General features: G+C 45.1%; 1 protein-coding gene across 1 annotated transcript in view; it reads right to left on the bottom strand.

The window, feature by feature from the left end:
- Window positions 1-24874, bottom strand: part of LOC143977415 (uncharacterized) — a 42019-nt gene that overhangs the window by 1733 nt on the left and 15412 nt on the right. Inside the window, exons 3-4 of the mRNA XM_077478773.1 lie at window positions 12099-12208; window positions 1103-1309 (exon numbers count right to left, since the gene is read on the bottom strand). Of these exons, the coding sequence (XP_077334899.1) occupies window positions 1103-1309; window positions 12099-12208 (317 nt within the window). The remainder of the gene's footprint in view (window positions 1-1102; window positions 1310-12098; window positions 12209-24874) is intronic.

The raw sequence follows: 24874 nt of genomic DNA, 5'->3' as shown, positions 1-24874 counted from the left end.
AACTTCCTCTTTATACTCTCGTAGTACATCACTACATTTGTGTTTGGCGAATGACAATTTGCGGATAGTTAGTATGCTAGACAAAATCCTGCACGCACACTTTTTGACAAAAATCAGACGCTCGTTTGTGCGACAATCAAACCGTATGTACGAGGCTTAAGAGTTTTGCTCTGCTTTAAAGGATACTAAAGTGGATTTCAGGTAGTGTCATCATATGGCATAGTGCTTCATAGGTCACTTTAGAATGTCTTAAAACCTAATTATAGCCAAACTTATTCTTTAGTTTTAGGTTGGGTTGACGCTATCTACGCATGTGGCTCACAGCTCACCGGTGCTGGGTTCACCGTTCACCGTTTCAGCTCCAATTTCAGCCCAAATTCTGGGCTGAATTTGGACCTGGAATGGACCAAAAGGCACACAGGGCCCCTGTGCAAATTCGCACCAGAGCCACAGCGGATATATGAACTGGCTCCATAGAGAATCCACATCCAATTCGCAATAGTGTGAACCCAGCCTCTGAGTCAGAAGGGACAACCTTTTACTGCCATCTGTGTTTCCATATGGGAAAATCTATCCATGTGCAATGGTGCTAATTGGTGAACGCACAATAGGCAGACAATGTGACAGATGGCCTTTATAAGACTGCTGCTGAGCCCATCACATTGCTGGATTGTCGTCAGCTTTCCCGTGTTCCTGAGCCTCTGTGCATAGTCTGTTTGGATTCCCTGTTGTGACCCAGCTTGCTCCTGAGTCCTGACCTGATCTGCTCTCCTGGATTGACCTAAATTCCGGAGTATAAAATATCACCCTACATTCCATCCAAGTACTTCAGCAGTAAAAGTCATAAAAATACTTTCACTAGACTTTATTATAGTGAATTGACTGTTGATGTGTGCCTGGTAGTTGCCACACTTGTTGTGGAGAAAAACAAGTTAAATTATAGCGGCTCCTATGGGGGTAGCGCTACATTATACTAGAATTTCTGCACTAAAATGTTAAACGGAACCAACACACGTTGCCACTCTTCTTTTTGTTAAGCCCCATCATCAACGTACAGTCCTTTACAACCTACATGACCATCTTCTGCATCACATATACTCACCAAATACAAGGTAAGCCATCAGGGACACTGCAAACATGAGAAGAATAATGTTTCCTGGGCCCACATCCTCAGCCTGGCAGCTGCTGGGGCAGACACAGGGGCTGTGCACAGTGATCTCCAGAATCTCACTACTGTCCAAAGTGGCTGGAAAGGTGACCAATGTGGTTGAACTGCAATTAAAGTGGACAATGGTTCTGAAAGGGCTCCCTGATAAAGAAAGAAAGTTACTTAGTTAGCCACACAAACATTGCAGTCTGATCTGTACAGTCTCCATTAGATTTAACAAGTGTACAATACAAGGGCCCTAATGCTGAAAGCTTGTATATCAAAGTGTCAGAAGGGTTTCATATGCACCACCTAAACAAAAACCTACACTGGGAGTCTGAAGATTGACCATGCAACAAGCAATGAGTATAAGTTACCCAGCACAGATTCAGGAAGCAGACCCACCCACAACACCTGTGATGAGCTCTGTAAAATTCGATTATAGGGGATCCCATAAAACGTAGATTTGGGTAATCAGCATCCAATGTGATTTTAGAACAGCTACATTGTTTGCTGAATGGAATTAGTAATGCAAATCTTCAAGCTGCACACACCAGTCTAAGCCCTTGTACACACGGTCGGACATTCCGACAACAAAATCGGTCGGATTTTGTCCGAAACTTGTGTTGCATACACACGGTCAGACAGAGTTGTCGGAAAATCTGATCGTACGTAACGTGATGACATTTAGTTACGACGGGACTACGTTCAGGCTAGTAACCAATAGCTTTGGTCTAGGAATTTGATCTGAGCATGCGTGGCACTTTGTCCGATCGGAATTCTCTACACACAATCGGACGAAGTCCGATCGGATCATGTTGTCGAAAAGTTTTATAGCCCAGCTCGAAAACTTTGTCTGTCGGATATTCCAATGGAAACAATCCGATGGAGCCCACACACAGTCGGATTATCCGACAACACGGTCCAATCGGACATTTTCCGCCGGAATGTCCGTCCGTGTGTACAAGGGCTTATATACCAATGTGTTAAAAGGGAAGTGTGAGTTTACAAAAAAACAATTACACAAACTCACCGAGATGGCTGCAGCATTATTCCATTGCTGATAATGTATTTGATGGTGCCAGCCCTTTGATTTTGACTTATGTAAATGTGAAGCTGCCCTCCTTAAAGGGGTTGTAAAGGCTAGTTTTTTCTTTTCTAAATAGGTTCCTTTAAGCTAGTGCATTGTTGGTTCACTTACCTTTTCCTTCAATTTCCCTTCTAAATGTTTTTTTTCTTTGTCTGAATTTCTCACTTCCTGTCCCTCCTCAGTAAGCTGTTCAGTAAGCTGTTCTGGCTGACTAAACACCGCTCCTATGATGGTGTGAAGTTTACTGAGGAGAAACAGGAAGTGAGAAATTCAGATAAAAAAAAAAAACATTTAGAAGCGAAATCGAAAGAAAAGGTAAGTGAACCAACAATGCACTAGCTGAAAGGAACCTATTTAGAAAATAAAAAACAAAGCTTTACAACCCCTTTAAAGTAAAAATTCCACCTTCAATAATTATACAAAAATAAAGGGAAAAAGCGCTAGACACAACCAATTGTCCACGCAAATGTTGATGTCCACAAATTATGCATTGGGAACGCCACAACATCAGACCACTAAAGAAATATAATGGACCCAGAAGTGATGGGCATACATGGAGCCTCCACATCCATTCTGACGTCACTTCTCACCCTAACATACAATGTTTGGAACACACATTTGGAGATAGGGTGGTGCTAGCTTCTTTCAAGGCTGTTTATATTGGTGCCAAGGTTGGGCACTTTTAAAAGTGAGCGGAAAACATTTTTTATGCTTTTATCTGTTTAATAAAATACTACATTTAGTTTATAGTGCTCATAAGTTTACAAATCCTGGAAGAATTTATGATCTCTTGGCCATTTTTCACAGAATATGAATGATAACACAAACGTTTTCACTCATGGTTAGTGTTTAGCTGAAGCCATTTATTATCAATCAACTGTGTTTAGTCTTTTTAAATTATATTGACAACAGAAACTAGCCAAAAGACCCTGATCAAAAGTTTACATACCCTGGTGATTTGGGCCTGATAATATGCACACAAATTGACACAAAGGGGTTGGAATGGCTATTAAAAGTAACCATCCTCATCTGTGATCTGTTTGCTTGTAATTAGTGTGCGTGTATACAAGGTCAATGAGTTTCTGGACTCCTGACAGACCCTTGCATCTTTCATCCAGTGCTGCACTGACGTTTCTGGATTCTGAGTCATGGGGAAAGTAAAAGAATTGTCAAAGGATCTGCGGGAAAAGGTAGTTGAACTGTATAAAACAGGAAAGGGATATAAAAAGATATCCAAGGAATTGAAACTGCCAATCAGCAGTGTTCAAACTCTAATCGAGATGTGGAAAATGAGGGGTTCTGTTGAAACCAAACCATGGTCAGATAGTAGACAAGAAATCACAAATTCTGCCAGGTTATGCAAACTTATGCGCACAACTGTATATTTCTCTGGTAGTCTGATATTGCCATTTCCAGAGAGATTATAAGAGGATAGGATGATGTCCCAGAAGTTCTTCTAAGGAATAGTGTGATTGATTTGGTGGTGTATTTGGCTAATCCCTTGGCGCTTATTGACCTATATTAAGTTAGAGATCACTGGATTGGCAGTGAGTGTGCATCTTTGGTACATGGTGGTGGTGTGAATTGATGCACTATTGGAAGAACATCAGTCAAATATAGAAGATTTCTTCACTTGGTGTGGGGATTATTATGCATAATTTATGGACATCAATATTTGCATGAACATTTGGTTGTGTTAGCGTTTTTTTCCTTTTTTTTTGTATAATTATCCAATGTTGCAGCAATCCCCCGCCAGCTCTACACCACCAACAAAGACCACTGATCACTCAGTTCTCGATCTTCTGTGAGCTGAGAGTGGTGACTGTCAGTTACTTGCTTTCTACTCTGTTCCTTCAGCACTGACTGGAGCACTAGGCTGGGAAGGGGTTGGCCGGCTCAGACTCTCAGCGGCGTGCTTAGAGGCTGAGCCAGCTGTCAGTCAGGCATCTGGGTGGATCCTGACATTTGTGTCAGGCTCCCTTAATAGCCTGGACCGTCTCTGTGACATCAATTTACAGTGGGCTTTAGCTTGCTGTCGGCTGAATCTGGGACAAACGAGTACAGAACCAAGTGCACTCCACTGTCTCCTCTTCTTTTTGTGCTCTCGTTGGAACCCCTACTCGCGACAATCAGAAACAACCTGGAAATAAGCGGAATTAAGGCAGGGCAAGAGGAACATAAACTTGCAGCATATGCAGATGACGTATTGTTCTATATAAGTCCAAGATAACAAAGGCCCTGGATGAGTACGGGAAACTATCAAACTTCAAAATCAACCAAACAAAATCTGAAATCCTCAATATAAATGTAGGTGTGATGGAAGTACAACTAATCCAAGAACAAAGTACATTTAAATGGACAAAAGATTTGAAATACCTGGGAGTAAAATTGGCAAATACTCTGGATAAGATATACCGCTTAAATTTTATCCCTCTATTAAATGAAATAAAAACTGAACTCAGAAGAGCAAGTAATAGACCAATCTCTTGGATAGGCCGAATAAATGTGTTTAAAATGTTTATTCTTCCAAAAATTGTATATAAATTCCAGATGTTGCCAGTTGAAATTCCACCCAGCTATTTCAAAAAATTTAAATCAATAATGAGTAAATATATATGGAACAATAAAAAACCTAGGATCTCCCATGGAGTATTAAAACAAGAAAAAGGGAGGGGAGGATTAGCGGTCCCTGATTTACAATATTACTATCAGGCGGTAGTCTTATCAAGAATTGTCGAATGGGTAAAAGGGAAAAAAAAAGGAGGAAAAAAGATGGGTTAATTTAGAATATATATACAGTAAAGCACAATTAAATAAGATAATATGGAATCCCCCAAAATACAGGGCACTAGATATAGACACAAATAAGATAACACAGATCGCACTGAAGATATGGGATAAGGAGTATAAAAGATTAAATGGACACTATAATTCACCACTGATAACTTTAAAAGACAATGAATACTTCCCACCGGGTAGAGGGGTGATAGGAGGGAACTGGATAAGACTAGAGGGGTCACAAATAAAATATATAATTAAAAAAGGGAAACTTCTTTCACATGAAGAGTTAGTGCACATGGGATACATGAGAAGGGATAGATGGCGATATCTCCAGCTGACCCGTTTCATAGAAAAACTACCCCAGCCGATTAGATCTGAAGAGGAATTGACAGGGGTGGAACAACTTTGTACGGCTGACAGAGCAAAGGGCATAATATCAAAGCTATATGGGCTATTGATGCGGACCAGCTGGAAAGATACGCCGCCATATATAAACAAATGGGAAAGGGAATTGGGGTCACAAAAAGGCAAAGAAACAATAAATAAAATATTGAAAATGACACACTGCTCGGCAAGGGATAATAAAACAGCTGAGATGAACTACAAACTTATCTCCCGATGGTATAACACTCCGGATAAGGTATCTAAATACCAACAAGGCGGGACCGCCGAGTGCTGGCGGGGCTGTGGAAAAACAGGTACCATGACACATATTTGGTGGGAGTGTGCAAAAATTGAGTTATATTGGGAAAAGATCCTCCAAATGATCAAGGAAATAACTCAAACAGCATTGAAACCAGACCCCTGGATAGTACTTTTTCACGGCACAGAGGGCGGGGTTAAACAATATCAGGATACAATCATCCCGCATCTATTAAACGCTGCGAAAAAACTGATCCCTAAAAAATGGCGAGAGGTAGAGTGCCCAACAACATGGGAGTGGGTAGATGCGGTAGAAGAAATATATAATATGGAAAGCCTGAGTCTGAGAGAAGAAGAGGAAAGGGTAATATTTCTAAAAAAATGGAGAGGTTGGAAACAATTCAAGCGAGACTGGAGTTTCTCCGCACAATTAAGACCATAAAGACCAGGATATTAGGAGTAGGGATACTACTGACAAGGGGATAGGGGAGGGGTGGGGGGGGGGTAGTATAACTTTAATATAATTTTTGTGAAATAACGGGAGTAAGATACAAGAATAGTTTTAAGAACATGAAATAAAAGTTGTATAAATATTTTACATTTAATTATACAAGTAAGAAACAAGAAAATAGCCACAATGATGTGAAGATTAATTTCAAGAGACAACAATGAACGTCAAGTTGATTTATAGTCTCAGGTAAAGATTCTCTGACGTGGCAAGAAAAAAAAAAAAAAAAAGAACCAAGTGCACTCCAGTGCCCCGTAAGAGAAGTATAGCCAAAAGCTTTGGCCATACTTACTTTTTATTTAGTCAACACCCCATTAAATTGCATGTATAGCCAAACTATTTTGTGAGGGGAATTCTCCTCATAGACAGGTGTCCCTGGAACAGGTGTTCCCATTGGAAGATCCCCCCTCACCTCTTGTTCTAGAGAGAACTCCAACATAGTATTTCCCTTCACTTTCCTTCTCAGTGACAATAGATACAACAATACAAATAGAATGGTAAATCTCCCTAGTAGGGACACAGACAGCAATAAAAACTTTATAGAGGCTGGCCATACATTGTAACAATTTGCTCTGCCGGTGTTGTGGCAGATAGTGTCCTGCCATAATATAGCATCCGCCGGAGCAGACGAAGCTTTGGAAAATCTCCCAAGCTGAACGGCGCCTGCGCCGTGAGTGGAGGTGGTAGCCCCACCATCCAAGCGGACATAGGGTTGTGAAAATGAGAGGGCCCCTCGCAGGCGAGCTTTGATCGCCACGCTTCGGGCTCGGCTCTTTTATATTCCTACTCTATGTCCACTTGGATGGTGGGGATAGAACCTGGACTCACGGCGCAGGCGCCGTTCATCCTCGGCTATTTTCGGAATCTGTGTTGCGGTGTACTGCACATGCGCAGTACACAGCGGACACTATCTGATGGGGGACCTTATATGATGGGACACCGACTATAATAACCAAACAGTGGCTGCATCTGAATGGACAATTGTCTGCCCAGCTCCTTTGATTTTCATATTGAAGTATGTCAGACAGGATTGTGCCGACAAGGCCACCCATCGTTCAAATTTTGTCTAGTTCATGAGGAATCAGTTGAAATCTGCTCCATGTATGACCAGCTTTAAAAAAATGTTTTGCCGGATGATACACTTTAAACCTTCATAACTTCACAGCCAAACCTTTCTAATTTTTTAACCCAATATAGGAGTAACTGAATCCCTCTATTATCAATTACTATAATATGAATTGTTTTCTTGTTGTGCATATATCTTCCTTATAAGTGCTCTAAATTTACCAGTGTATACAGACCAAACCAACGATAAAGCACTCACAGGACTTACAAGGAGTATGGTAGAAAAAAGGAGCAACTTTACTGCATGACCAGCGTTCTAGTGGGAAGCAGCCCACCTTTATCAAGACCTTATTTCTGAGTCTGTTTGCAGGTCATGGCAAGGACCACATTATCATATTTGGAGACTTTAAATAAAAGCAATTTGAACAAATATCTGAACACATTTTGCACCCACAATCTATTGTAGTCTATTTTTCTTCACATTCTACCCCATTGATATTTTGGGGAATTTAATAAGATCTGTTTTATGTGCCCAACTAACCTAGCTTTACTATTCAGCTACAGAATAAAATATTATTGTTTTGTGTTTATGATTGTAGTGTATTTTTCCAAAATAGTCATAATCACATCTTAACTTTCATCTAGAGGGCAGAAGGCGTTACAGACCACCTGACTACTTTTCTACACTGCAAAACACATCTCCTCCACATTATTAAGTCAGAACCCCCCTTTAAGGCTGGGATCACACTGCAGACGGATGCAGCTGACAGCAGGAGTCCGGTGCGTCCTCCGTTTCAGGGATGAATCAGGCCTGGATTTTTGCCTTAATTCGGACCTGAAACAAAGCCAAAGACACTGGGCCCCAGTGCAATTTTCTCTGCTGCAGCTCCGAAGATGTGTGAACTGGCTCTTAATTGAGAGCCAGACACAATCTCCTGTCATACAAATTGGATGCGCGAAAACCACATCCAATTCGCACTAGTGTGAACCCATCCTTAATGAGAGGTTCAGCTTGCTGAAAGAAAGCTTCATTGAAGTTAAAGCCCAGCTGCAGAATTGCAAGGGTTACCTGATTGTTTAGTCTAGGGGTACAGTAAAAGCAGATTTACCTGCTCTATCCTTCTCTCCCCTGGCAGATGATGCTCCCTCATGCTCCAGCAGGAGACTATTCCTAACAGGACCGGACAGCTGCCGGAGTGCTTTACCTCAGTGGTGTTCCTTGGGGGGGGGTGATACCCTCAGAGGGGCGACACCATCCTGAGCGCAGCAGAGGGCCCTGGAGGCAGGGTTCTTCAACCGCAACGTGCTGGCACCACGCTATCCCTGCCTGAGTGAGACTCCTCACTCTCAGCTGCCTCCTTTCACTGTAGACAGGCGCTCCGTCTGGAGATTGACAGTCTGAACAAGAAACTCTCTGGGCGGCTGCACACAGTGCACACTGAAGGCTCCTCTGCCCACCATGCAGGTGCATGAGGTGGGTCTGCACTGATGAAGGGGGTGGTTTATCCTGGGGGTGTTTTCACTTATTGGGGGGGTTATCCTGAGGGGGGTCTGCACTGATAGAGGGGGGTGGTTTAATCTGAGGGAGAGTCTGCATTGATGGAGGGGGGGTCTGCACTGATGGAGGGGGTGATTTATCCTGAGGGAGAGTCTGTACTGATTGGGGGGGGGGGGTCTGCACTGATTGAGGGGGTGGTTTATCCTAGGGGGCTGTACTGATGGAGGGGTGTGGTTTTTCACAAGGAAGGGGGTCTGCACTGATGGAGGGGGGTGGTTTATCCTGAGGGGAAACTGATATGGCAAAGTACTAATGCGCTACCAACAGTGTAGCGATACAAATAAGGTGCTAATTAATAAGGTGCATACATATAAAGTGCTAAATGAAAAAAGCAGCTAAACTTCTATAGTGTAACCAACAACTCTAAAAATTTATAACGTGTAGTGAAGTAGCACTAATAAAGCACTTCTACAAAAAAAAAAAAAAAAAAAGGAAAAGGAATTTCTCAGATACTCATGGCAAATATAAACTCATATAAAAGTGTTCAAAGTCCTAAAAGGTGCTTCCCATAATATATATCTGAGCAATAATGCAATGAAATCCAGTAATGTATATCACATAAATCTAGACTAAAAGTAAATGGTTTCCCAGGAGTAATCAGTATCCAAAAAAATCAGGAGAATCAGAGATGATCAGTTCTGCAATCCTCCCCCAGTAATGCTAGCCTCTCACCTTATAGATAGACCCCAATGGGTCTAATGGGGCAACAGTGAACAACCAGCCTGTTGTTGAAGCTTTCCTGCCAAGGTCCAAGGGATCGCTGTAACTTTTTCTCCGGTCTCCACGGTCCTTTCCTAGAAAAAAAGTTTCTCCCAATCCGCAAGATGGCAGATAAAGAAGACTCTCCATAGTGTAGTAGGTTTAAAGGTTTAAAAGGATTATAGGATAGTGAGAAAACTTTCTTCTAGGAAAAGACCTTGGAGACCGGACAAAAGCTGCAGTGATCCCTTGAAAGTTGTGTGTGAGGAAAGCTTCAACAGGATGGTTGTTCACTGTTGCCCCATTAGACCCGTTGGGGTCTATCTATAAGGTGAAAGGCGGGCACTACTGGGGGAGGATTGCAGAAAGACATGTTTAACATCTTACATCTTTAATTTGGACTCTTTCACCTGTCCTTATCCCCCTTATCTACTCCGATTTATATTTTTCACTTTGGAACTGATCATCTCTCCGAGTCATCTGATTTTTTTTTGGATGCTGATTACTCCTGGGTAAGGATGAGCTCAGGCGTGTTTGCATACTCCACGTGCAGAGCCCGCCAGGAAGTGCGCTAATCACAGGCAGTGAGACATTGCCCGATCTCTGCAGCCGCGCCGACTTCCTGGCGGGCTCTACACGTGGAGTATGCGAACACGCCTAAGCTCATCCTTACTTCTGGGAAACAATTTACTTTTAGTCTGGTTTTATGTGATACACTTTACTGTATTTCATTGCATTATTGCTCAGATGTATATTATGGGATGCACCTTTTAGGACTTTGAACACTTTTATATGAGTTTATATTTGCCATGAGCATCTGAGAAATTCATTTTTTTTGCTTTTTTTGTTGACGTGCTATATTAGCGCTACTCCACTACACATTATCCTGAGGGGGGTCTGCACTGATGGAGGGGGGTGGTTTATCCTGAGGAAGGTCTGTACTTATGGAGGGGGTTGGTTTATCCCCTGGGGGGGTCTGCACTGATGGAGGGGGGTGGACTATCCTGAGGGAGTCTGCACTGACGAAGGGGGGGTGGTATATCCTGAGGGGGTTCCGTACTGAGGGGCGACTATAGTTGGTGGGTGGGAGAGTGAAACCATGTTTTACTGCACCGGGTGACACCAACCCTAGTGAAGCCACTGCTTTACCTCTCCAACAGCTGTCAATTCCCAACTGACGTAAGGAGCAGTGTGGTGCATAATTAAAAGCATCACACACAACTTTTTTTTTGTGTAAAAACTTTATTTGCAGTATATACTGCATTAATGTCGCTGTATAGCAGTGCAAGGAGGTGCGGTGCTGTACAGTGACGTGATTCGGTACAGTGAGCCACAATAAAATGCAGCAAGTCTGCTTTTATCGCAGCTTGCTTCAGTGCAGCTCTGTACTGTGTTGCAGTGTGAATGGGACACACAGGAAACAATTCTCTTCTGTGTGTCCTTGTGGTGATAGGCATTTTACAATGTAGTAAAACGCCTGTCAATGCCCTATGTGTGAATTCACCCTGACAAAGAACATGGTGGCTCAAAATGTCACTTTACGGATAAAATGTGATTTGTACTAATGGCTAGCGAGAGTTGCCAGTTTTGGACAACACCTCTTGTCTATCTCTCTCTCTCTCTCTATACTTATTATGTTTAATACACAAAATAAGATTCCAATTTATGGATTATCTAACATAGCACAGCAATAATTGCTTGCTTTTTGGCTTACTTTGACTGTGATCTCGAACAGAGCAGCAGAGCCAATAGGGGTAAATCACTGCTTTGACTCACTTTTGTGTATAAACTGAGCTTCTGAGCTCTGTGAACGGCAGTCTTTTAGAAATGAAAATGATGCAAGAAACCATGAAAAGCAGCCTAAAGCCCCTTTCACACATAATGTCAGTTTTTGATTGGCTCTTGCTCAGCAGGGATCAATCCGTTGATCTTTGCTGAGCAGACGGATGACAGGTCCGTTTCTGCTCACTGTGCAGGGGTGGACTTGTCAGAGCCCCACTCTCCTCTATGGGGCATCGGATAAAAACGGACCGCCTGTCTGTTTTCATGCGTTCCGAATCGCCAGGCGGATAGAAAATAGGATTTCCTTCCATCTGCATTTATCAGATTGGAGCGTCTCTAAAGTCAGCAGACATGTTACCGCTGACATCCGTCACTCCATAAAGGTACATGGAGCGTCCATTCAGGTCCACCTGAAAAACTGATACTGCCCTGCGACTTGGGACTGCAAAGTCTCATGACAACTTGTAACCCACGATTTCCAATAAGTACCATTCATATCTGTGCGACCTTAAGTCGCACAGACTTCAAAGTGGTCCCTGTACTAAAATCACACCTACTGGAATAAGATATTTTACACCTACTTGACTAGGAAACATTATTTTCACAATTTGTTAGCAGTATGATCATAAAAGAAAAGAAAATGCCCTGGAAGGACTTGAAATTAATTAGAGCTTTAACAAAGCGTGTCCGAAGCATTGTTTTGAAGCTTAGACTAGCCGTTAATGTGTGTTGAAGCTGAAGCAAGTGTAAATGAACACTTAAAGTCTTAGGAGGAATTATAATGTGAAAACACATCTGTCTCTATGGCATATTATGTTTGACTTACCTTTGTATGTAACTGTCAGAATTTTACTTTCATTGCTGTAACTGAATTCATTGCCCTCATGATGTCCATATCCTACATACTGGGGGACATTCCCCTTTGTCTGTGACCCTCTGTAGGGGAAAAGCATGAAAGGTTATATTCCGTTTGTTACCAATTTAAAGCAGTATTAAACCCAAAACCAAAAATGTAATATATTATGTAATATACATCTGCAGAGCTTGTTCTCTTGAAAAACTACAGATTTACTAGCCAGATAAACACAGATTTAGCACTGCAACTTTTTATAGTTCTGGCTACAATTGTCAGCTGTTAGCAAAGTTTATTGAAACATCCTCCTGATTACCTCTGAGCCCAGTTCAGTTGATGTCTGCCTCATGCACACTGGGCGTTTTTACAGCTGCTGTTTTGGGCACCAGGAGTTTTTTTTTTTTTTTTTTTAAACTGCCTCTGAGCTCCCCTACATGTAATCCTATGTGTTCATGCACACATAGGGAGTTATTTATGAAAGGCAAATCCACTTTGCACTGCAAGCGCACTGAATGTGCACTTGGAAGTGCAGTCGCACTAAATCTAAGGGGTAGATCTGAAATTAGGGGAAGCGCTGCTGATTTTATCATCCAATCACGTGTAAGCTAAAATGCCGTTTTTTATTTTCCTTGCATGTCCCCCTCAGATCTACAGCGACTTTACTTCCAAGTGCACTTGCAGTGCAAAGTGGATTTTCCTTTAGTAAATAACCCCCGTAGACTTTTAGCATCGTTTTGTGGTAGAAAAAAAACCCCTCTGCCGGTGCATTCTCCAGCAGCGTTTTAGCAGCAAAAATGCTGACAAGCTCCTAAACTTTTCTCAACGCCGGTGTCCAGTGTTTTTTTTTTTTTCGTACGCAGAGGCCACCGGCATCCTCAACAACCAGTGAATAGCTAGTCAGACACTTGACACAATTTTGGGACCATTTTCATTTATACAGTGATCAGTGCTATAAAAATGCATTGCTTACTGTGTAAATGACACCGGCAGTGAAGGGGTTAACCACTAGGGGGCGGTGAAGGGGTTAAGTGTGTCCTAGGGAGTGATTGTAACTGTTAGGGGGCTGGGCTTCAACACACAGGACAGTGATCACTGCTCCTGATGACAGAGCAGTGATCTCTGTCCTGTCACTAGGCAGAACGGGGAAATGCTTTGATTACAAAAGCATCTCCCTGTTCTTCCTCTCCGTAACACAATCGCGGGCATGCGGTCACGGAGACTGCTGCGCATAACACTGCTAGTGATGGCCGAACGGTTCGCCCGGCGGTCGTTTCGCGGCGAATTTCCGACATTCGCGGTCCGCACGTTCGAACGCCTTTTTCCGTCGTTCGCCGCGGCGGACTTACGTGTTTAATGTATACAAGAACTTTAACCTTTGGTGACACGTTTATCATGTGATACAGGACAGCCAATTGAGACATGACAGCACATGGACACTTGTACATTCCCCCTAACCTATAAATACACCCGATCCGGTGGCCATTTTACATTCTTTCTTCTGTTAAGATAGGGACAGGTTCCTGTGTGGAGTAGGGAGAGATAAACCACTAGCTATTTGGTACACAAAAGTTCTTTTCAGGACTGGTATAGGTGTTAGGTGTTGATAGGTTTGCTGTGCTGCTGATTCTTGCAGCAGCCTGAGTGTCTTTTGTTAGTTTAGAGAAAGGGAAAGGACGGTGTATGCTACAGGGACAGCCAGATTAGTCTTTCATCATCATCATCATCATCATCATCATTAGCTGTTACTATCAAGGTCCACAAAAGAGCTGTTCCAGTAACCACTAATCGTTCTCTTTTTTTGCCAATTTGTATAGGGACAGGAAGGAAGCAGTGTTGTCAGGCAGTGAGGGTAATTTTAAAGACTTGCTGTTATTATTAGTTCCACAAAGGTTCTTTTCAGGACTGGTATCAGTGGTACAGTAATAGGCTTGTACATGTATAATATTCTTTCTTCCAAATATAGAAAGGATATTATACTTGACTGCTGCCCTTCTGCTGCAGTCTGCTAAACATTCACAACTCACTTGTTCCACAAAAGTTCTTATAAGGACTGGTAACTTGGTATAGGGTGCTACGGTACATAGGCTTGAGTGCGGTACAGTCTGCTGTTCTGTAAGGACCGCTATCGGTCCACAATAGATAGGGTTGACGTGCACCACTGCTGACCGCTGCCCTATACTGCAGCAGTCCTTCAGCGGTATAGGGACTGACGTACAGTCTGCTAATCACTAACACACAACCTGCTTGTTCCACAAAAGTTCTTATAAGGACTGGTAACTTGGTATGGGGTGCTACGGTACATAGGCTTGAGTGCGGTACAGTCTGCTGTTCTGTAAGGACCGCTATCGGTCCACAATAGATAGGGTTGACGTGCACCACTGCTGACCGCTGCCCTATACTGCAGCAGTCCTTCAGCGGTATAGGGACTGACGTACAGTCTGCTAAAAACTAATACACAACCTGCTTGGTCCACAAAAGTTCTTATAAGGACTGGTAACTTGGTATAGGGTGCTACGGTACATAGGCTTGAGTGCGGTACAGTCTGCTGTTCTGTAAGGACCGCTATCGGTCCACAATAGATAGGGTTGACGTGCACCACTGCTGACCGCTCACCTATACTGCAGCAGTCCTTCAGCGGTATAGGGACTGACGTACAGTCTGCTAAACACTAATACACAACCTGCTTGTTCCACAAAAGTTCTTATAAGGACTGGTAACTTGGTATAGGGTGCTACGGTACATAGGCTTGAGTGCGGTACAGTCTGCTGTTCTGTAAGGACCGCTATCGGTCCACAATAGATAGGGTTGACGTGCACCACTGCTGACCGCTCACCTATACTGCAGCAGTCCTTCAGCGGTATAGGGACTGACGTACAGTCTGCTAAAAACTAATACACAACCTGCTTGGTCCACAAAAGTTCTTATAAGGACTGGTAACTTGGTATAGGGTGCTACGGTACATAGGCTTGAGTGCGGTACAGTCTGCTGTTCTGTAAGGACCGCTATCGGTCCACAATAGATAGGGTTGACGTGCACCACTGCTGACCGCTCACCTATACTGCAGCAGTCCTTCAGCGGTATAGGGACTGACGTACAGTCTGCTAAACACTAATACACAACCTGCTTGTTCCACAAAAGTTCTTATAAGGACTGGTAACTTGGTATAGGGTGCTACGGTACATAGGCTTGAGTGCGGTACAGTCTGCTGTTCTGTAAGGACCGCTATCGGTCCACAATAGATAGGGTTGACGTGCACCACTGCTGACCGCTCACCTATACTGCAGCAGTCCTTCAGCGGTATAGGGACTGACGTACAGTCTGCTAATCACTAACACACAACCTGCTTGTTCCACAAAAGTTCTTATAAGGACTGGTAACTTGGTATAGGGTGCTACGGTACATAGGCTTGAGTGCGGTACAGTCTGCTGTTCTGTAAGGACCGCTATCGGTCCACAATAGATAGGGTTGACGTGCACCACTGCTGACCGCTCACCTATACTGCAGCAGTCCTTCAGCGGTATAGGGACTGACGTACAGTCTGCTAAACACTAATACACAACCTGCTTGTTCCACAAAAGTTCTTATAAGGACTGGTAACTTGGTATAGGGTGCTACGGTACATAGGCTTGAGTGCGGTACAGTCTGCTGTTCTGTAAGGACCGCTATCGGTCCACAATAGATAGGGTTGACGTGCACCACTGCTGACCGCTCACCTATACTGCAGCAGTCCTTCAGCGGTATAGGGACTGACGTACAGTCTGCTAATCACTAACACACAACCTGCTTGTTCCACAAAAGTTCTTATAAGGACTGGTAACTTGGTATAGGGTGCTACGGTACATAGGCTTGAGTGCGGTACAGTCTGCTGTTCTGTAAGGACCGCTATCGGTCCACAATAGATAGGGTTGACGTGCACCACTGCTGACCGCTCACCTATACTGCAGCAGTCCTTCAGCGGTATAGGGACTGACGTACAGTCTGCTAAACACTAATACACAACCTGCTTGTTCCACAAAAGTTCTTATAAGGACTGGTAACTTGGTATAGGGTGCTACGGTACATAGGCTTGAGTGCGGTACAGTCTGCTGTTCTGTAAGGACCGCTATCGGTCCACAATAGATAGGGTTGACGTGCACCACTGCTGACCGCTGCCCTATACTGCAGCAGTCCTTCAGCGGTATAGGGACTGACGTACAGTCTGCTAAACACTAATACACAACCTGCTTGGTCCACAAAAGTTCTTATAAGGACTGGTAACTTGGTATAGGGTGCTACGGTACATAGGCTTGAGTGCGGTACAGTCTGCTGTTCTGTAAGGACCGCTATCGGTCCACAATAGATAGGGTTGACGTGCACCACTGCTGACCGCTCACCTATACTGCAGCAGTCCTTCAGCGGTATAGGGACTGACGTACAGTCTGCTAATCACTAACACACAACCTGCTTGTTCCACAAAAGTTCTTATAAGGACTGGTAACTTGGTATAGGGTGCTACGGTACATAGGCTTGAGTGCGGTACAGTCTGCTGTTCTGTAAGGACCGCTATCGGTCCACAATAGATAGGGTTGACGTGCACCACTGCTGACCGCTGCCCTATACTGCAGCAGTCCTTCAGCGGTATAGGGACTGACGTACAGTCTGCTAAACACTAATACACAACCTGCTTGGTCCACAAAAGTTCTTATAAGGACTGGTAACTTGGTATAGGGTGCTACGGTACATAGGCTTGAGTGCGGTACAGTCTGCTGTTCTGTAAGGACCGCTATCGGTCCACAATAGATAGGGTTGACGTGCACCACTGCTGACCGCTGCCCTATACTGCAGCAGTCCTTCAGCGGTATAGGGACTGACGTACAGTCTGCTAAACACTAATACACAACCTGCTTGGTCCACAAAAGTTCTTATAAGGACTGGTAACTTGGTATAGGGTGCTACGGTACATAGGCTTGAGTGCGGTACAGTCTGCTGTTCTGTAAGGACCGCTATCGGTCCACAATAGATAGGGTTGACGTGCACCACTGCTGACCGCTGCCCTATACTGCAGCAGTCCTTCAGCGGTATAGGGACTGACGTACAGTCTGCTAAACACTAATACACAACCTGCTTGGTCCACAAAAGTTCTTATAAGGACTGGTAACTTGGTATAGGGTGCTACGGTACATAGGCTTGAGTGCGGTACAGTCTGCTGTTCTGTAAGGACCGCTATAGGTCCACAATAGATAGGGTTGACGTGCACCACTGCTGACCGCTCACCTATACTGCAGCAGTCCTTCAGCGGTATAGGGACTAAGAGTTTTGTCACAGGGTCATTTAAAAAATGACATGCAGAGGAAGAGGCAGGCCCTTCCGCAGGGGTGGTAGGGGTAGGGCAGGAGCAACAGGCTTGAGCCAAAGTGGGAAGTTGCAGAAGGTGCGTTCAATTACTTTAAAGGATGCACCAGACTTGGTTGAGTGGCTCGCTCAGCCTTACTCTTCTGCACCCTCCTCATCCTCTCGATCTGCACCCTCTTCTTCACTCTCTGCTATGTGCACCCCCAAAGACACTACCACCAACAACACGACCACCACCACCACCACCACATACCTTCCGCTTGAGTCACTGGAATTATTTTCCGATCCATATCAAGAGGACATTTCTGATGCGCAGCCACTCTTGGTATTGGATCAGGAAGAGGAGGTAGCAACAAGCGCTACTCAGCAGTCTGACGCCAGTACCCAGATCAGCCCAAGGAGGAGGTTGGTCCCCGGTGTTGCTGCCTACTCCGAGATCTCTACTTATAGCGGTGGGGAAGGTGACGTTGATGATGACGTGTCTAGTGATGTCACGTGGGTGCCCACAAGAGAGGAAGAGGAGGGGAGTTCAGAGGGAGATATGGACCAGCAGATAGGGAGGAGAAGCAGCAATGACTTACATTGCACAGCAGGGACAAAGCAGACTGCAAATGTATCAGGAGCGAGTCATCGACCATGTACGGTCACATCTGGCGCTCCCAGGACACCGGCACATGGCTCCGCAGTGTGGGCTTTTTTTAACGTGTCCGCTGCTGACAATAGCGTTGCCATCTGCAATCTTTGCAGTCAACGCGTTAGTCGCGGTAAGCCCAATACTCACCTAGGGACGACCGCCTTAAGAAGGCACATGAGCAGCCATCACCGAGCCCAGTGGGAGCAACGGAACACACAAAGCCACACTGCAGGCTCTCACCGTCCAGCCTCGTCTTCTACTTCTCCTTCTCCTCTCTCCTCACAATTGTCCTCCACTCCACCTTCCATCACGCCAAGCTCACATTTTTCTGCAAAAAGGCAGGCTTCCGTGGGCCTAATGTTTGAGCGTAAAAAAATGATGATGCCGGATAACCCTCTTGCCCAACGGTTGGCGGCTGGCTTGTCAGAACTCATAGCCCGCCAACTACTGCCATATAAACTGGTGGACTCGGAGGCCTTTCGCAAATTTGTGGCCATTGGAACACCACAATGGAAGGTCCCAGGAAGGAAGTATTTCTCAGAGAAGGGCATCCCAGAGCTATATGGCCATGTTCAGCGGCAAGTGAATGTATCTCTGGCACACAGTGTCGGTGCCAAGATACATCTGACCACAGACACGTGGTCTAGCAAACACGGGCAGGGAAGGTATATCAGTTTTACTGCCCACTGGGTGAACCTTCTGACGGCCGTCAAGCATGTAACCCGTGGCACCCGTGTAGATTTGGTTTTACCGCCACGGATTGCATGCAGGCCTGACTCTTCTTCTCCTCCTCCTACTCCATCCTCCTCCCTCTCCTCCTCAGCTGCCTCCTCCTTTTCCGCTGCTAGCGTCTCTTCCACTGCACCGCCCAAGCTCCCCAGAACCTATTCCACATGCCAGGTGAGACGTTGCCATGCCGTGCTGCGTCTGTTGTGCCTGGAAGCAAAGAGCCACACTGGCCCGGCACTCCTTTCAGCTTTGCGTTCACAGGCAGATGAGTGGCTAACACCGCTCAATTTGACAGTTGGTAAAGTGGTGTGTGACAACGGTGCCAATCTGCTTAGCGCATTGAAACAGGGCAAAATCACGCACGTGCCGTGCATGGCACACGTCTTAAACTTGGTCGTGCAGCGATTCCTTGTCAAATACCCTGGGGTCCAGGACATCTTGCGGCAGGCAAGGAAAATCTCGGCCCATTTCAGAAGATCTTACACGGCCATGGCTCGCCTTGCTGACATTCAGCGGCGACACCATCTGCCGGTCAGACGTCTTATTTGCGATTGCCCGACGCGATGGAACTCAACCTTCTATATGCTTGATAGGCTGCTCCAGCAGAAACGTGCAGTTAACGTCTACCTGTATGAACTCTGCGAAAGAAACGGTTCTGGGGAGCTGGGTTTTTTTTCACCGCGCCAGTGGCTGCTCATGCGCGACACATGCAGACTTCTGCGGCCATTTGAGGAGATCACCAAACTGGTCAGTCGCAGCCATGGCGCCATCAGTGACATGGTACCTTATGCCTTCTTTCTGGAGCGTGCATTGCGTCGTGTCATTGATCAGGCTGTGGAGGAGCAGGAGCGGGAAGATGAGGAAGTCGCAATGCTGGATGAATTCCCAGGGGGGGCTACTCTATCTGAGACAAGTCAACAACAGGAGTCTGATGAGGAGTCAGAGGAGGATGGTGCCGGGGCGGATGAGCAGGAGCAAGAAGAGCATGCTTTAAACCTTTCTGGGATCCCTGTTGTGCGAGGATGGGGAGAGGAGAATGAAGAGGACGACATTATCCTGGATGATGAGCAGGAGCCAGGCCACCACACCGCTTCCACTTTAGTGCAAATGGGGGCCTTCATGCTCCAGTGTTTTAATAGGGACCCCCGTATAAAAAGCATGAGGGTCAAGGACCAGTACTGGGTGGCAACGTACTTAGACCCCCGGTACAAACACAAAATGGCGGAAATGTTACCGCCGTCGCAGAGGGCTGTCAGAATGCAGCACTTCCAGGCCTTGCTTCGAGAAATGCTGCATTCTGCTTTTGCGTGCGCTGGCAGAGGAGCAATTCCCACTCCCAGAGAAGGATTTGCGGGTACCAATCCAACAGCGCCTGCAAGAAGAGGCCGGTTTGAAGATGTGTTGGTGACTTCGGATATGAGGTCATTCTTTCAGCCGACCCATCGACAGGTGTCATCCGGATCCAGCATCAGGGAACGCCTAGACCGTCAGGTGTCCGACTACATTGGGTTAACGGCCGATGTGGACGCTCTGAGGAGTGATGAACCCCTAGACTACTGGGTGGGCAGGCTTGACCTCTGGCCAGAGCTTGCCCAATTTGCAATCGAACTGTTGGCTTGCCCCTCATCCAGTGTCCTGTCCGAAAGGACGTTCAGCGCAGCAGGGGGGATTGTGACCGATAAGCGTACTCGCCTAGCTCACCACAGTGTTAACTACCTCACATTTCTAAAAATGAATGAGGCATGGATCTCGGAGGAATTCAACACATGTGACCAGTAGACCATGTATATGTCTATAAACTATTTTTTTAATCAAGCACACAGACCTTCTTAATTCATTTGGCTCACTTCCTTGACCCAAAAAAGCACACCGTACTATATGCCCCTACCCTCCTCTTTGAAGAGGTTGAGCGGTGTCATATTTCTACTGGGGCTGCTTATGATATCCCTGTGCTGTGCTGACTTCCTCCTGGGGGTTCTTATTATGAAGGGATCACACTATCCCTGTGCTGTGCTGACTTCCTCCTGGGGGTTCTTATTATGAGGGGATCACACCATCCCTGTGCTGTGCTGACTTCCTCCTGGGGCTGCTTACGGTGCTGCTGTCAGTGCTGTATGTCACGGTGCTGCTGTCAGCGCTGTATGTCACGGTGCTGCTGTCAGCGCTGTATGTCACGGTGCTGCTGTCAGCGCTGTATGTCACGGTGCTGCTGTCAGCGCTGTATGTCACGGTGCTGCTGTCAGCGCTGTATGTCACGGTGCTGCTGTCAGCGCTGTATGTCACGGTGCTGCTGTCAGCGCTGTATGTCACGGTGCTGCTGTCAGCGCTGTATGTCACGGTGCTGCTGTCAGCGCTGTATGTCACGGTGCTGCTGTCAGCGCTGTATGTCACGGTGCTGCTGTCAGCGCTGTATGTCACGGTGCTGCTGTCAGTGCTCTGTATTACGGTGCTGCTGTCAGATGCCTCTATCACGGTGCATGTGTCATTCCGGTATGTCACGCTGCTGGTGATCATCTCCTGCACCCTCTTCTTTGCCTACCCTGGTCCCTGACCTTCCCTCTCCTCCATTGCCTTCATTAGCTCCATAGTCCTGAATTGTTAGAACAATTTCCCAAATAAAATAAAAATGCTTGTAGTTATCGATCCCAAATTCACCTCATACATGTATTATGTCATTGTCCAGATGGTGGGACTACGTTTTACCCCCTAATAATTACCACGTGGCCGCAAATTCGACATGAAGGTTTGCAAAGTTCGCCTCCCATTGAAGTCAATGGGGCCCGCGGCGAACGGTCGGTTTCGCGAACGTTTGGGTCCGTTCGCATTTCGCGTTCGCGAAACGTCCCGTCGGAAGTTCGTCCATCACTAAACACTGCTTCTTTAAGGGGAAATACCTGTACGCCTTTTTGCCTACCAGTGCCATTCTGCAGACGTAAATCGGCATGCACTGGTCGGCAAGTGGTTAAAATTGCAAAAACCTAAATCAACCAATCAACTTTCAGAGGACTTAACTTTTCCTATTAATTGCTATAGATTAGTGCAGTTTGTAGGCATCAGTTGACATAGTGCCCTGTGGTTCATGGCAATGGACTATTGAAAGTACAGTTTTACCAAATGGGAATTTCCTCTAGGCCAAGTGGCAGAATAGTCTAGGGTCTGATGGTAGCAATTTAGTAAAATATTAAGACCCTGGTCATGTGTTATTTCATGATATTAAAGCTCTAGTTTTAAGCTCTGCCCACTATTTGAGACAATGACCCTACATGTATGCTGCTGATCTCACAAACAAGAAGCTTGCAAGTTCAAATCCTCAAGCAACCACCTTTTCATGATTAGTTTATTAAGGTTACAAAAATTGAAGAAGCCCATAATAAGCAATCACCTTTCAGACTTGGAATTATTTCATCATGGTTGCTTTGGGTACTTTGCAAACAGCAATTAAAATAATGCTCAAGGTAACATATTCTTGAAAATAGTTTTACCTGATGGGAATATCCTTTGGAATGTCAGCTGGGAGACTAGTCTTTGTCATGATGATGATGGCAATGTTTGAACATTAATCCACTGATAATATGGTATGTCATAAAATTACAACTCTGGTTTGTGGCACTGCCCACCATATGAGACTATAGCCTCGGGGGTATGTTGGTGCTCTCACAAATAAAATAATTGTGAGTTCAAATTCTCAGGTAGTTATCTTTTTAGATTTATTAAAGTTGTACAAACTACTGAAACCAATAGCAACCCATCTTCTTTTGAATCCACTTCATATCGGTTGCTATGGGTTACTACATTGCATGTTGAATCTGGGATGTATAGGCACTGCTCTCAGGCTTGAGCATTTGGGTCTGTGGCGCAGCATGTAGGGCGGTGAATGTGTAATCTGAAAGCAATGAGTTTGATTCCTAAAGCACATCAAAACAGGTGTCTACTCAGAGCAGAACAGCACAGACCTTCTCACTGTGTAACCATGATAGTGCCCCACTGTTGGTGCCGGTGTTCTGCCTAATAGAGTCCGGCCATCAATATGTGTCCGCTCCGTACTGCGCATGCGCAGTACGGAGCAGACGAAGCTTCGGAAAATCTCCGAAGCTGAACGGCGCCTGCGCCGTGAGTGGAGGTGGTAGCCCCACCATCCAAGCGGACATAGGGTTGTAAATTTTAGAGGGCCCCTCGCGGGCGAGCTTCCCTCGCCACGCTTCGGGCTCGGCCTCGCTGCGCTCGGCTCTTTTTTATTCTAACTCTATGTCCACTTGAAAAGTGGGGATAGAACCTGGACTCACGGCGCAGGCGCCGTTCATCCTCGGCAATTTTCGGAATCTGTGTTCCTGTGTACTGCGCATGCGCAGTACGCAGGGGACAGCATCTGATGGAGGACCCTATTTGACAAGACACCGGAAGGAGGAATAGTGAGCCACTATTGATGTCAGTGGCAGAAATAATGCCTCAAGGGCTGGGTAAAGGCAAGCAAAGGGCTGCATCCAGCCCGCCGGCTAAAGTTTGGAGACCACTGATCTACAGCCATCTCTATAAATAACTATATATACCTGGGTATATGTGCAAAATTCCACCAGGACTCTTGTTGGGCCCTTTACTGGTAATACCTGTTTGTACTATTATTAATCTTTTCTTGTATAAAGCCTGTATTATTTCCATACTAGTGTGCATCTATTTACTCGTGGTTAATGTTATATGCAGGTTGCAGTAGTTCTACTCCCAATTACTTTGATTAGATTACTGGTTAATTTCCCAGGAAGGGAATCCCCTCTCTTCTCAGAGTCCCAGTCCTGGGTGGAGGCACTACCAACTTTACAGTACTTATTATCAATCCAACCCTTCTACTAAGCAAAGGTTCTGTTTCTTTTATTTACCTACAGATTTGGTGAAATATCCTGTTTGGGGAGGGCCATTTCTCATAAATCCCCCCCTAAATGAGGGCTACAAATTAATTATAGGGAAGCCACAGGAAAATGCTGATCTGTCTTTAGACGATACTGCCCTGGAATCATTGCAAACCTCTCAATCCCCATACACACTATCAGATTTTCTGCTGGTTTTGGTCTTCAGATTTACCAAAACCATATAATATGAGGTCAAACTTTAGGAGTTTCAATTTGCATGCAATCAGGCAGGCCCTTGTACTACATGGTTTTGGTAAATCTGAAGACAAAAATCAGCAGAAAATCTGATAGTGTGTATGGGGCTTAAGGCTTGACAAGCCTTGACCATCGAGTAGGAACCGTTCTTTTCATGATGTTCATCCTCCTTGCCCAGACGGGAGAGTGGTGATATCACAATCATGGCTGCAGCCATAATGGTGGTATCATTTTTTAAGAGTAGGTGATAAGCTTTCATGTAAAAGTGATGTAAAAGCGATGATAAGCTTTCATGTAAAAGTGATCCAAACAGCTATACAGCCAACTGATCACTTATATAGGTGGTGGAAAGGGGTCCCCCTGCCACCGCTTCCGCCTTTACCGGGCTCTCCCATCCCACAGGGGAACCCGGTACAGATGCGACCTGTTGCACTAGGAAAAGTGTGAGGAAATTCTGCTAAACCCCCCCCCCCCTTGCATGTGAGGTCAGAAACCGGAAGCAATGAGGATTTCAAAACTTCCAGTTTGGGTTTGTTTATAAGCCACTATCAGCTTGTAAAGCGTCTGATCAAACCTATCTTATTTTCATCAGATGCTTTGAGGGGCAGATAGACTCCATACTTCTCCATTTAAAAGGACCTGTCTTGGTCCATGCTATCAAAAATAATTAAATGAAAGGTACAGTAAAACATTTTTTTACAAAATGTTCTTTTAATGCACCCGCTTCCCCACGCTCACATGCACCCCATGGTCTGACACGTATATGTAAACAGTGATCACAACACACATTTTAGGTGTTGTCATGAATATCAGAGTGAGAAATAAATTCTAGTACCAGACCTCCGGTGTAACTCTAAACAGGTAACCTATAAAAAGCTTTTATAGTGTTGCTATGAAAATTTTCAAATATCGCGCGACTAAAAAATTGAAACAACTATATTATTCTCCAGGGCCTCCGA

The sequence above is a fragment of the Lithobates pipiens genome, unplaced genomic scaffold (assembly GCF_037356315.1).
Source record: "Lithobates pipiens isolate NorthernLeopardFrog02 unplaced genomic scaffold, aLitPip1_a1.2 Scaffold_1, whole genome shotgun sequence".
Taxonomy (NCBI): domain Eukaryota; kingdom Metazoa; phylum Chordata; class Amphibia; order Anura; family Ranidae; genus Lithobates; species Lithobates pipiens.
Note: the sequence above shows the minus strand (reverse complement) of the source record. Positions and strands in the feature narration are given on the sequence as shown.